A 13,789-nucleotide genomic window follows, 5' to 3' on the forward strand; every position below is an offset into this window, starting at 1 on the left:
ATACCCGGTGGCAGTTCAGCTCAGCACCATGTGATTTTGGGCAACAGCTTACTTTTTCTCCCAGACGACTCCAGTGCCTGAAACCTTAAAGGGTGATATGTTCGATAACAAACTAGGGTGACCAACCGTCTGTAAATTTCACGGACAGTCCGTAATTTCGGCCGTCTGTCCGTTGTCCGTGAGGGATTCTTTAACGGACGTCATTTGTCCGTAATTTTAACCCGAAACCTTTAACGCTTTAATCCTAAAGCCCGCACAGCTTCCACCCACCTCCCTTCTTGACTCCAATGCTGCTGAGGTCGGGTGTAACAGTCTCGATGCTGTACCAAAGCTCAGACACCCAGCAGCATTGGAGAGGCACAGCGGGATGGCAACCCTCACACCTTCAGCCCTTGATGAGCTGTTAAAAGGTGCTTGAAGGTGACTGAGAGGGAGGGGCTGCAGCTTCAGGAGCAGGGGCATCTATTCAGATGCAAACAGCCCTGAATGCCTCATGTCTCTGCAATTTGTGCGAGACAAAAATGGCCAGACCTGGCAATGCTTGTTTTTTTTTGTTCACTGATCTGAGCTGTACAGATGTACACAAAAAACAGGAATCACAGAGAGAAACATCAAAGTCAAAGTTTTCACTCTGCAGCTCAGCCTGGGTTCAGAGTTCGTAGCTCTCCGATCTTATCTGTGCAGGAGCACAGCGCCTCTTCTCAGGGTACTAGCGGGGGGTCAGCGCCTCTTCTCAGGGCACCAGCGGGGGGTCAGCGCCTCTTCTCAGGGCATCAGCGGGAGGTCAGCACCTCTTATTAGGGCACCAGCGATGGTCAGCGCCTCTTCTCAGGGCAACAGAGAGGGGTTCAGTGCCTCTTTTCAGGGCACCAGAGGGGGGTTCAGAGCCTCTTCTCAGTTCACCAGCAGGAGGTCAGCGCCTCTTCTCAGGGCACCAGAGGGGGTTCAGTGCCTCTTCTCAGGGCACCAGCAGGAGGTCAGGGCCTCTTCTCAGGGCACCAGCGGGAGGGGGTCAGCGCCTCTTCTCAGGGCACCAGCCGGGGTCAGCGCCTCTTCTCAGGGTACCAGCGTAGGTTCAGCACCTCTTCTCATGGCACCAGAGGGGGTTTAGGGCCTCTTCTCAGGGCACCAGAGGGGGTTCAGTGCCTCTTCTCAGGGCACCAGCGGGAGGTCAGCACCTCTTCTCAGGGCACCAGCGGTGGTCAGCGCCTCTTCTCAGGGCACCAGAGGGGGGTTCAGTGCCTCTTTTCAGGGTACCAGAGGAGGGTTCAGAGTCTCTTCTCAGTTCACCAGCAGGAGGTCAGCGCCTCTTCTCAGGGTACTAGCGGGGGTCAGCACCTTTTCTCAGGGCACCAGCGGGTGGGTCAGCGCCTCTTCTCAGGGCACCAGCGGGGGGGGGTCAGTGCCTCTTCTCAGCGTACTAGCGGGGGGTCAGCGCCTCTTCTCAGGGCACCAGCGGGGGGGGGTCAGCGCCTCTTCTCAGGGCACCTGCGGGGGGGTCAGCGCCTCTTCTCAGGGCACCAGCGGGGGGGGGGTCAGCGCCTCTTCTCAGGGCACCTGCGGGAGGGGGTTAGTGCCTCTTCTTAGGGTACTAGCGGGGGGTCAGCGCCTCTTCTCAGGGCACCAGAGGGGGGTTCAGTGCCTCTTCTCAGGGCACCAGCGGGAGGTCAGCACCTCTTCTAAGGGCACCAGCGGGGAGTCAGCGCCTCTTCTCAGGGCCCCAAACATCCTCAAACTGGTCTGATTACACAGAGGCAGCATGTGGTTCTTTTCACAGAGCTTAATTACTGTCACTAAATTGTAAACAAACCTCGATTCTTCAAACATGCAGTCTATAATGTAATAAAATAAAGAAATGGCACAATTGCACCCACACTGATTAACAAAGTATGGAGGACAATCAGTTAAATCAGTTCTCTTGGAGTATCTCCCATAAGTACTGTACATCACAGTGAGGTATGGCACAACTAACATTTTGGAGAGAGAGACTGTCTTCTCGTTGTCTTGTCCAGGAGGGGTTGAGGAGCCCTACCCCACCCTGGAAGAGACCAAGATGATACTAGAATACTGCATGCCCACCCCTGTGCCCACCCTGGTGGATCCAGTTCCCCCTCCTGTGATGGCTCCTGCCACTCCACCCCCCCAGTGATGGCTCCTGTCCCCCCATGTGGTGGCTCCTGTCCCCCCGCACCTGTGATGGCTCCTGTCCCCCCCTGTGGTGGATCCTGTCTCTGCCCTGGGTGGCTTCTGTCCCTGTCCTGGAATGGCTCCTGCAGCGAGGAATATCCTGGAACGGATTTTTTTCTTGACGGGCCTCTTCTCAAAAAGGCTCAGCTCAAAATGAATATGAAAAGATGGGCGAGTGAGTAAGTGAAGGGATGGGTGGATGGCTGGATGGATTAGTGAAAGGGTAAATGGATGAATTAAAGATTGAATAGATGGATAAGGAGAGAGGGTGGATGGATGGATTGATGAGTGAGTGGAAGGATGGAATAGAGAAAAGGTAAATAGCTGGATGTATGGGTGTAAGAGTAGCTGGGTGGATGGATGAGTGAAAGGATGGATGAGTGAAAAGGTGGATGATGAGTGAGTGGGTGGATGAGTGAAATGATGGATGGATTGAAGAATTGATAAGTGCAAGGGTGAATGCATAAACGGATGAGTGAAAGGGTGGATGTAAGGATGAATGAGTGAGTGAAAGGGAGGGTAGATGGACAAAAGGATGAATAGACGAGTGAAGGAGTGAAAGGATAAATGGATGAGAGAAAGGATGGATGAGTGAATGGATGGATGGGTAGAAGAGTGGATGGATGAGTGAAAGGATGGATAGGGTGAAAGGGTGGATGGATAATGGATGGATGAGTGAAAGGATGAATGAGTGAAATGATAGATGGAAGGATACATGATGGATAGGTTTGCAAATGGTTGAATATGTTTGAATATGGCTGGGCTTACTAATATGCTATTGCGTGACCTCTGATGTGTCTGTAAAACGTATCCAATTGTCCTGAAGTTTTGTCCTGAATTTTCACCTCCTGTCCTGAATTTGTGTCCTGAATTTTGACCCTTTGTCCTGAATTTTTACACTCACCGTCCTGAATTTACACCAATGCCAGTTAGTCACCCTATTACAAACATATGGATTACAATCCCATAAAGTGAGTGGCAACTGTTCAACCATTTGATTCTTTTAGACTGCTTGTTCTAAATACGCTACTGGTGCCTCCATATTTCAAAAATTACCTTCGTTATGCAGGGCCAGCATTTAATTTTTTGGTTTAGGCCAAAAAATACATAGAATACGCATTGGTAGGTCCCCCAGAAGTAAAGTTTTACTAAAAAAAACATACAAAGAGAGAAAGCATCAACAACACCAAAACAACGGTATCCAACGCCAGAAGAATGATTTGCTTTTGTCAATGTTTGTTTTCTCATTCTTGATCTGAGACAAATATGAAAAGTGTAACGTATTATGATGCACTGCATTACGGCCATCAGCAGCGCATCCCCTGCGGAGGGTAAGTGCTGGTTTTGATTTACTGCCGGTCACGTCCCGTGTCCAAGTGGAGTTAAAGTGCCCATCGCTCCAGCAAAGTAAACCCTGGGAAGCTCTCGAGCTGGGATGAATGGGGGCTGCATTTTCCGTTATGCTGATGGTTGCTAGGACCCCAAATCGAAGCGCGTGCGTCTCACCCCTCCCCCGGGCCTCCCATCCTCCTCCTCAGACGGGAGCGGGGCCGGCTGCGCCATTAGCGTTGCACTTTGGCAGCGGAGCGGAGGAGGGACCTGTTACTTGGAGGAGTTCTCACAGCAGTGTCCGGGCTGCTTCTTGTGTCCGGCCGAGGTTGGTCCGTCCCACGCCTCCGTGAACTTGAAACTGTAGCAGCTCTCCATCTCCCGGGACGTTTGCGAAGATGGCGCAGCTGAGGAGGCGGGTGGTCCAGTTCGGGCTCTTGGTGGCCGTTTGCTGTAAGTTCCCTGCTCCCCTCCGGCGGTGGTGGTCCCCCTGTGCGCTCGAGTTCGCCAACAGACAAGGGGGGGGGGGGAGAGGGAAGCCCCGGCTGCTGCCGGGATATCAAGCCCCTGAAGCCCGTTATCTCCCTTCAGTGGTGGGAGTTGGACGGAGCTGGAGGCAAACTCTGGCTGCGCTGGGTTGGAATGTAAATATGAGGTGACGTTTTATAGCGGGGCTGAGATTGCAAGAGAATGTTCTCGGACAGGAAAGCTCTCCAAACGCAAACCCTTTATTATCATGTGAGGATGTTTACAGCTCGTTTCTAATTCTAAATCCGAACACACTTCGTACGGAAAAAAAAGTATATCGGTCCTTTCTTTGTTTGAAAGACTTCGGCCGCGTTATGGACTGAAGCCCTTAGAATCCATGCCCGTTTAATTAAAAAAATTTTTTTTATTGAAAATAAATATTTGCAGTATATAACGCTTTATTTTCTGAAATAAAAAGTAAGAAAACTTTCTAGCTCTCGCTTGTGTGCAGGAAGCGCACTTTCTCCTTTCATGGAAATTGTTGGGAGTGAGCAGGTGCACGTACCAGGACAAAGGCTGATGCCTGCTAACACCAGAACTGATGAAGTGCGGCGACCAGAAAGTCCGCATCAGTGGGGGCTTTGATTAGTCGTGTAACGGACGGAACCACGACCACTCCTTAATTATGGCTGCTTCAACTAACTTTACACAGTAGACCCACCGTCCCAAAGAAGGACTTTTAAATCCAGAAAGCGACTCCCACCGGTATCTGCAACCCCCTAATAGAGCACCACAGTGTAGTGTAGAACATGCATGTTTGAGGAGTCTGCATGGGGGTATAGTTGGGCACGACATAAGCTAAACTATGTGTTTTCATAGATGTTAGTGGTCAGTTGTGCGTTTTATCACTTAATACTGCTAACACATTTGCACAATTCTCGCGTATGTATTTTAGAAAGTTGAAATGTTTTATATTAGTTTGTTACATGTGCACATGCATCACGTCAACTTTTTAGGTCTCTGTATACCAACCAGCATTGGCAAAACCAATATTCCTGGCAGTAACTACCAGCCTTTTGTCTTTGTCAATGCTCGTTTTGTTTCGTCATGGTTTTCCCCAAATCTTATTGTTGGGGAAGGTTCCGGCCCCTCACAAATCCGAGTAAATGGTCGCAAGATGCACACATTGCTATAGGTGCCTGGCATTGATATGTACTACTGATATGTATGCGCTCCTTGTGAAAGGAAAGAATCGCCATCACTCATAGTGGAGTGTCTGAACTGGGCTGACCCATTGTCTCACTCTGTAGTGAATGAAAGAAAAATGCGAACAACACAATAATAGACCAGATGATGAAGAGGGTTGGCTGAGGGCCTCTATAAGTATACATGCATATGCTTTTACTGAATTCGAAAGGTCTTGACAAACACCAGACTGACAAATGTATATTTAATAATAATGTCTTTAGGTTTCTGGTGTATGTTGAAGCTGCGTGTAGTGCCGTTTTGCATTAAAAAAGTATACAAAAATGTAGAAAAGTTAAAGTAGTCTATGAAAAAATTGAATACAAGGGTTATTGGGTTAGAGAGGTACATTTAGGAGCTACGGTAAGGTACGGCTTGAGATTGCTATACGATAAGAAATGAGTTAGGTGTCCTGATGGGTTTAGGATTGGGCTAAAAGTTAAGTATGGCATAAGTTAGTGTTTTTGATGTAGGTTAACTTTAGTGGTTTACAGTATGGGATGTTATGGTTACTGTTGGGATTGGGTTATGGGTTTGGATGATTTATGTAGTTAAATTTAGATTAAGGGCTCACTTGGCGTAAGAGTGATGGAAGGCGTAAGTGATGGTCAGAGTTGAAGTAAGGTTTAGTATTAGGCTTGGATGGAGGTTAGGTAAGGGATGGGGTAAAGGTTAGGTTAGAGTAAGGGACTGGGTTAGGGTTGGAGTAGTAAAAGTATAGGTGTATGGAGGAGGTGCAGGAGTAAGGTGGCATTTGGATATGAAGTTTTCCCCTTGTAAAATGGCAGAAACAAAGGGTCTGATCTACCAACAACTTTTACCCATTCTTTGTCTTTCAGAAACTTTTATAGTACATGTGGGCCATAATGCTGTAAGGGGATCATTTAGGATTGAAGAAGGGTTAACACTTGGTGAACAGGGTTTGAACCCTCTCTCCCCTCACCCACCTTCTCCTTTTGCCTTGACTTCAATGCCTTCGCTCATCCTTTCTCATGCCTTGCTCGCTTACCGCCAACTTTCTGCAAGTGACTGGTGCTCCTGTCTCTTGTGCGGTAACTGTTATTGTGAGAAGCCTTGGATAGAGAAAAATATATACAGAGAAAGCTCACTGGCAGCTTCCTGCAGCCACCTCTCACTAGGCACAGAGGCGAGGCCCTGCATCCAGATGCAACACGTTGCAATAACTTTCAGCTTCCTGCAGTCTCTGTCAAGGCTACTCCCTGTAGACAAGAGCAGTTCTCTGCACCTAAAGAATATCTTTACAGACTTAGCCAGGCATAGTCAGTGGCAGCTCGATCCATGTCTATTCACAGACAGCTTCCTGCTGACAGAGGGGCAACTCCCTGCAGGCAAAGGCTTCTCAATTCAGCCAAGCTAATTGTAGATTTGCGAAGCCAGGCGCAGTACCCTCCAGATACAGCAACAGGTAGGGCCTTATTGATAAAGGGTCAGTTCCCTGCAGATAGAAACAAACTCAGCCACACTCATGAAAGAGCTTTTACATATAAAATTGCAACAAAATATAATATTGAGGTCTCATCACAGAGAGTCAGATATGGACAGCTCTGAGCCTACTGTCTCCTCCATGTAGACAAAAAGCTGCAGTGGTAGAAATTAGCAGCGGATTGTCGGACCTCGGTCTTTTAAAACTCAATTATAAAAATTATAAACACACACACTGGGCAGGTCGACAGGCCAGACTAGCCTGCAACATCAGCTCAACACACGCATAGAGCACAAACAAACACAACAGAGGGGTCCAGCTTTGCAAGGGTTCACGAGGGTTAAGCCTTCGGATGGGTAGCAGCTGTTACACCAATCCTGCCTTCCAGTTGTGTTTACTGGGGGGCTGTCCTGTCCAAGGCTAAGACAAAGATAATGCAAGGCTTTTCAGGGCTCGCAGAATCACGAGACACGGATTCTTAATCGCATGCACTTAGAGCTCAGATGATGATAGCAGCTGATTTGCATGACTAATCTTCATCCCCGCGGTGATGCGGGGATTTCTTCAAAATGCCTTATATTAACTCCCATGTGACACTGGACAGGGCTGGACATGGGGCAGTCGATATAGCTCAAAGGCCATGGAGTAAAGTATTGACTTGTAGGCTGCACATACAGGGTTTTTAGGTCGAGCAGAGTCTGCTCGAGACCTATTGCTGCCCGTTTCTGGGAATGTAGACACGAGAGGGGCACGAGTGCAGATTTCACCTCGTGGGCGCGCGGCGCTGTGCCCATCTCGTGCCTCACATTCCCGTGCGCACACAGCCAGCCCCCACACCCCTGCACACACACACAGGCACACGTACACACGCTGCCGCCCCCACCACACACACACATACAGACAGGCACGCATACACACGCCGCCGCCCCCTAACCCCCCCCTGCACGCACACACAGACACACCCCCCCGCCCCATGCGTCGGGAGATCTGCCATACATACTATTCAGAACCCCTCCTGAGGCGAAAATCCGGGAGTCTTACTGCTGTTTTTAAAAAGTAACTGTTGTAAAATCTGTGTTTTTAAAACTCACTCACCCCTTGGGCACTCGTTACTCGGACTAGCCGACACCCCGCACAGCTGACTGCAAGCTGCCGCGGACGAGTGTTGCCTTATTCCGGCGCCATCCTTGGACTAGCTGACACGCCCACTCGGGCAGGCCAAGCCCCTTTCCTCATTAAAAGCGCGCGCTGACTGAGAGCGTCACACTATTCAAAACCCCTCTTGAGGCGAAAAGCCGGGAGTCTTACTGCTGTTTTTAAAAAGTAACTGTTGTAAAATCTGTGTTTTTAAAACTCACTCACCCCTTGGGCACTCGTTACTCGGACTAGCCGACACCCCGCACAGCTGACTGCAAGCTGCCGCGGACGAGAGTTGCCTTATTTCGGCGCCATCCTTGGACTAGCTGACACGCCCACCCGGGCAGGCCACGCCCCTTTCCTCATTAAAAGCGCGCGCTGACTGAGAGCGTCGCACTATTCAGAACCCCTCCTGATGCGAAAAGCCGGGAGTCTTACTGCTGTTTTTAAAAAGTATCTGTTGTAAAATCTGTGTTTTTAAAACTCACTCACCCCTTGGGCACTCGTTACTCGGACCAGCCAACACCCCGCACAGCTGACTGCAAGCTGCTGCGGACGAGTGTTGCCTTATTCCGGCGCCATCCTTGGACTAGCTGACACGCCCACTCGGGCAGGCCACGCCCCCCTGTTTCCCACCCGCTCCACCACATAAAACTATGCTCATTCGAAGGACGCGCAGCGGACGAGCGCAGCGGGCGCGACGATTGCGCGCCGAAGGCGCGCTTAAGGCAAGCTCGTCCGTGCCCAGCCGGGCCCAGGGGCCATGTCCCCTGGCCCCGCTGGGGGTGACAGATATGTATACAGCTCGAGCTTCCTACATCAGCTGCGTCCACCGACTACATCTAGCTGTGGTACTCCGAGACACCCCCTGGAGATCCCCCGCTGCTGCACGCATTGTAAATTTGAACCAACCACTAAAACTGCCAAACCTAAATCTGAGGTAAAGGACTACTCTATGTTTTTAATTTAACTGTAGGTCTTTAGTGAAACACTGTCTAGAAATTTCTTTGCTATTAGATGAACACTCACCAGACGCAATCTTTTTGACCGAGACATGGTTGAATCAAAACTCTCAGCCGGATCTGGCACGGGCCATCATTCCGGGATATCAGATAGCGCGGGCTGATCGACCGCTGGGCAGAGGCGGCGGCCTTGCGATTATCTATAAAGAGAGCTATGTCTGCCGCTGCTTAGCGGAAGACATTGAGGACTGCGAAAATCTTTCTTTCGTAATCGAGTTCTCCCCTAATACCAGCTTCACTGGTATTCTCATTTACCGCCCCCCTGCTCCCACCGGACAATGTAACGCCTCTCTTCCATCGGTGGCCTCCCAGTTGGTTGTCTCTCCCTCCAATTTTACCTTACTGGGAGATCTTAACATCCATTTTGACAACCCACTGGACCCTATGGCTTTAGAGATACAGTCAAGCCTGGCTGCCATTCAACTAGAGCAACTTGTCCCCTCTGCCACACATGAAAAGGGGCATCTCCTAGATCCGATTTTTAGTAACTGTGACCAATTAAAAGTAGGAACTATCACTAGCCTCCCATGGTCGGACCATTTCCTGATAGCCTTCACCTGGACCACGAGCAAACTCCCCCCATCCTTATTTACTTCTAGGAAAACCCGAAACTGGTCAAAACTCTCCATCGACAACTGGACAAAGGCTCTCAGCACCACTAGACCCACTCTCCCCCATGACCCAATGGTAAACAACACTAAATATGATGAGTGGATAACCACCTCTCTTGACTCACTTCTTCCGTTATATCAATCTAGATCCAAGAGACAAAGTAAATCAGCCCCATGGTATACAGAAGACCTCAGAAATCAAAAACGTCTCTGTAGGAGACAAGAGAGGAAATGGCGCACATCCTATAACCCAGCGGAAAAAAACATCTATAGGGAAATGATCAGGAACTACAAACTGGCCATAAAAATCTCGCAAGCAGCCTACTATAATTTCAAAGTAACTACGGCTAAATCAAAACCGAAAGAAATATACCGCATAGTAAACTCCCTGATAAAACCTCCCCTGCCTGCCACAGATAATAACAGCTCATCGTCCAAATGTAATGATCTGGTGGAATTTTTTTTCTTCAAAAAGTGAATAAAATCTATCTTTCCTTTCCAAACCCACCCTCCGACCCGCCATCTCAATGTCTGGACTCAGCTCTTAACAGGGATAAGGGGTTGGAGTCTTTCCCTTTGATAACTATGGAAACACTAGTGAATCTAGCGCACCAAATAAAAGCCGGCTCTCCGTGTGATCCTGCCCCTCCAGGCTCACTGGGACTGGCCAGTAAAACCATTCTCCCCACCCTTCTGGAACTGCTGAACTCCTCCGTACTGAGTGGGACAGTACCCGCGACCTGGAAACACGCAATGGTGCGGGCACTACTAAAAAACCCTCCCTTGACCCAGCCAACCCGAGCAACTACCGCCCGATTTCTCTGCTCCCATGGGCGTCTAAGATCCTGGAGAAACACGTCAATACCACTCTGACGATGTTCCTCGAGGAAAACCATCTCCTCGACGCCTCCTAGACGGGCTTTCGCCCAAAACATGGGACAGAGACCGCCCTACTGGCCGTAACTGAGGAGGCAAGACGGATCTTGGATCGAGGGGGGTCAGTGGCAGTGATCCTCCTCGATCTGAGTGCCGCGTTTGACACGGTACATCATAAAATCTTGCTGAACCGTCTTGCCGACCTAAGAGTGTCCGGAGATGCCCTGGCTTGGGTCGAGTCTTTCTTATCGGACAGAACCTTCCAGGTCTTTGACGGTACATCCCTTTCATCAAGCAGGCCTCTGGGATGCGGAGGTCCACAGGGCTCATCCTTAAGCCCCACGCTCTTCAATGCATACACGAGGCCGCTGGCTGGGATTGTTCGTCCGCATGGGGTCAATATCATCTCCTATGCGGACGACACCCAGCTGGTGGTCTCCCTTGCACAGAAGAGCGGCCTCCAGTCTCCGCCAGATCTAGCGGCTTGCCTGGAGGATGTAAAGAGCTGGATGATGAGCTCATGTCTGAAGCTCAACGACGACAAAACTGAGCTCATGCTCCTGGGCCCGGCGGCCCCTTCCACCTTGGAGCTGATATGGCCTCCAAGCATGGGTATGCCTCCACCCCCCAGAGATAACATCAAAAGCCTGGGAGTATGGCTCGATAAGTCGCTGAGCCTTAATACACAGGCCACCAAGGTGTCAGCTATTTGTTTTGGCCTCCTTAGGGTGATCAAAAAAATCCTTCCCCTTCTCCCATTCGAGGCCAGACAAATAATTATACAGGGCCTTATCCAATCCCGGTTGGATTTTAATAATGCCCTTTACCTCGGAGCACCAGACTACACCCTACAAAAACTTCAGCGCACTCAAAACTGTGCTGCCCGGGCGCTATTGGGAGTCCCACGGACGACCTCAATAAAAACTGGCCTAAGAACTTTACACTGGCTGCCTGTTAGGAACAGAGTGAAGTTTAAGGCTCTATGTATTGCCCACCGGACTTTCTGGAAAATGGGCCCAGAAATCAACTGTTCCCTGATTTCTCCTTACCTGCCCAACAAGAATCTTCGCTCCTCAACCGCATCATTAGCCAAAATTCCCAGAATATTCAGAGCCAGAGCAGGAGGACGCTCGTTCTCGTACAATGTATCTAAACTGTGGAACACCCTCCCTCTACAGACGCGAAATAATTCCAATCTAACTTGTTTCCGGAAACAGCTAAAAACTCTCCTGTTCAATAAATAGTAACCTTGTGAGGGCACCTTCTGTTTTCCAGCGCCTGGACGCCTCAGGGCAACTGCGGCGCTCTACAAATCCAATTTTCATTTCATTTCATTTCATACAATCGGTACTTACGCCAGCCTCCGCCAACATCGCAGGGAGCGGCGCTTGCAGGCCCCCAGCGTAGGAAACAGGCCCCGCGGTGCACACACTGGGAAGAGGAAAAGGGGACGAGACCCACGGCGCGCGACACGGCACAGACAGGCCTCCGTCGCTGCCTGGAACATGTGCGCGCGCGCGCTCCCCAGCCTGTCGCGAGCACGCCTCCTTCTGGCTACTAGCGTGTCCCAGCCGCCGCGGTTACAGCGGGCCGCCTCTCCTCTGAGCTGGATTCGCTGGCGGGGCGGGATGGGGGGTGGTTCATAGGTTCCGTCTGCGCTCGGAGCAATATTACATATCGCATTATATAGGCATCCATTATCGTGTTTTGCAACAGGGAAAACTTGCTGCACGTCACAGGAACATATTGCTCAAAATTCGATCGTACACAACTTGCAATCGTTGAAATCGTGCGCATTAAAACCTCTTTATCAACGCGATTGGCTGATGTTGAAGTCTGGTATGCAACAACTGGTTCAAATATGTTATCTCAATGTTTCACTCTTTATTACAAATGTAAGCCATTGTTCTTTGTAATATCAATACATCTAAGTCATGTAAATACCACACCTATTGCATTACAAATGCTAAAGATGTCACATTTGCGAAAGTTAAAACTATTGGCATTATAAATGACAAAGCTATTCATTTCGCTATTCTCAAAAACCAACACATAAATAAAAAATTTGTCATTTACAATACTAATAGCTCAAACTTTCCTAATGCGAGACCTATTGCATTGCAAATGCTTGTTTCTGCATGTGAATGGGACACTATAGAGAGATGCATGTGAATGGGACACTATAGAGAGATCGTACACAATAGCTCTAAAAAACGCTCCTCTTCAATCATTATTCTAAATGAAAATCTCGCAACATCAAAGTAACAGAGTAACACTATTTGTTCCAAGTTTCATAATAACTTGAGGCGTTGTGGCATAGACGCTTTATAAATGGGGGATGTAGTCACCTTTCAATGGCCTCATTGTATTTTTTTCGTATTTTCTTATGAAAGCACACTCTTTGTGGACACAAAAACACTCGATTCAAAATTTCCGGAAAACCCAGGGTTGTTTTTCAGCCCTAATTAAAGAGGGTTCAATTTGCCTTTCTCTAAGAACATTCTAAGTCCAAGTTGCTAAAAAGCTATGTATTCCAATATCCCTTGAGGTTTGAGCATCATACCTGGTTTTGTAAAAAATACAAGACGAGCAATCAATTATTACACAGAAATCCTTGCGCTCTGGTCCCACAGACTCTGTTTATATAGGTGGGCCGCAGAGACGTGAACAGTTCCAACTCTCAAGCAGACTGTCTGTCGGTTAAACTGCAGTAGTTTGATGGATAAAAACATTACAATCATAAATTAAACCAGGACTTTAAGTGGGCCAGGTCTTGCTGGTCCTCATCAGTGGAAGTTCTAATTGGTAGGTGCTGAGACGGGTCCCTATAGGGCTCTCCCTTTCCGCCCTCACCCTCAGGATGCAAACAAATAAATCTTAACTCTACAGCAGTTCTACCCTTCACTGCCTTTGATGTAACTTCAAAGACACTCATTACAGTTCTTTAAAAGTCTCACCATTTCCGAACAGAAGCGTTTTCAATATGCTATACAACGAAGCCATAGTTGTTGCTTAATTATCTTATGCAACTAACAACCATTGGCAAATCCAAAAGCCCTGGCTTGTTGTAGGTGTAATGTCACTTGTTGTTTCATATATCTGGATACAATGACAGAAGCAGAAAAATACCAGTCAGGCGGCACACTAAGCTAAACACAGATTTTCAGCGTACCGGTATTTAAGCCACGTCCATGATTACATCGACCACGCCCCTTTGAGAGAGACCCACCCCCTCCGCCAGTTTTTTTTATCCTACTTAAAGCCCTGCATAACACCCTACCTCGGCCCCGACAGGTGGGCAAAGTATACAACCCAGTTTTTCTTTTACGTGTTCTATGGTCTCTGCAAACATCTCTCTACAAAACCTGTAAATAAGTGCAACCATAATACCTGCAGTTGCTACTGCACACCACCAAATGAATGCCCCCCTAAACATCTGATTACAGCGCCACAAACTGAGTGGAACACTT

At 48.8% G+C, this 13,789-nt stretch overlaps 1 protein-coding gene across 2 annotated transcripts in view; it reads left to right on the forward strand.

Annotated features, from left to right (window-relative positions):
* Nucleotides 1–3,745: 3,745 nt before the first annotated feature.
* Nucleotides 3,746–13,789, forward strand: part of JAM2 (junctional adhesion molecule 2) — a 314,246-nt gene continuing 304,202 nt past the window's right edge. The window contains exon 1 of one of the 2 annotated variants that reach the window (XM_078658366.1): nucleotides 3,746–3,969. In XM_078658366.1, the coding sequence (XP_078514492.1) occupies nucleotides 3,915–3,969 (55 nt within the window). In that variant the 5' untranslated portion in view covers nucleotides 3,746–3,914. The remainder of the gene's footprint in view (nucleotides 3,970–13,789) is intronic. The other variant, XM_078658365.1, reaches the window with a different exon arrangement.

The sequence above is a fragment of the Lissotriton helveticus genome, chromosome 8 (genome assembly GCF_964261635.1).
Source record: "Lissotriton helveticus chromosome 8, aLisHel1.1, whole genome shotgun sequence".
NCBI classification, from domain to species: Eukaryota; Metazoa; Chordata; class Amphibia; order Caudata; family Salamandridae; genus Lissotriton; species Lissotriton helveticus.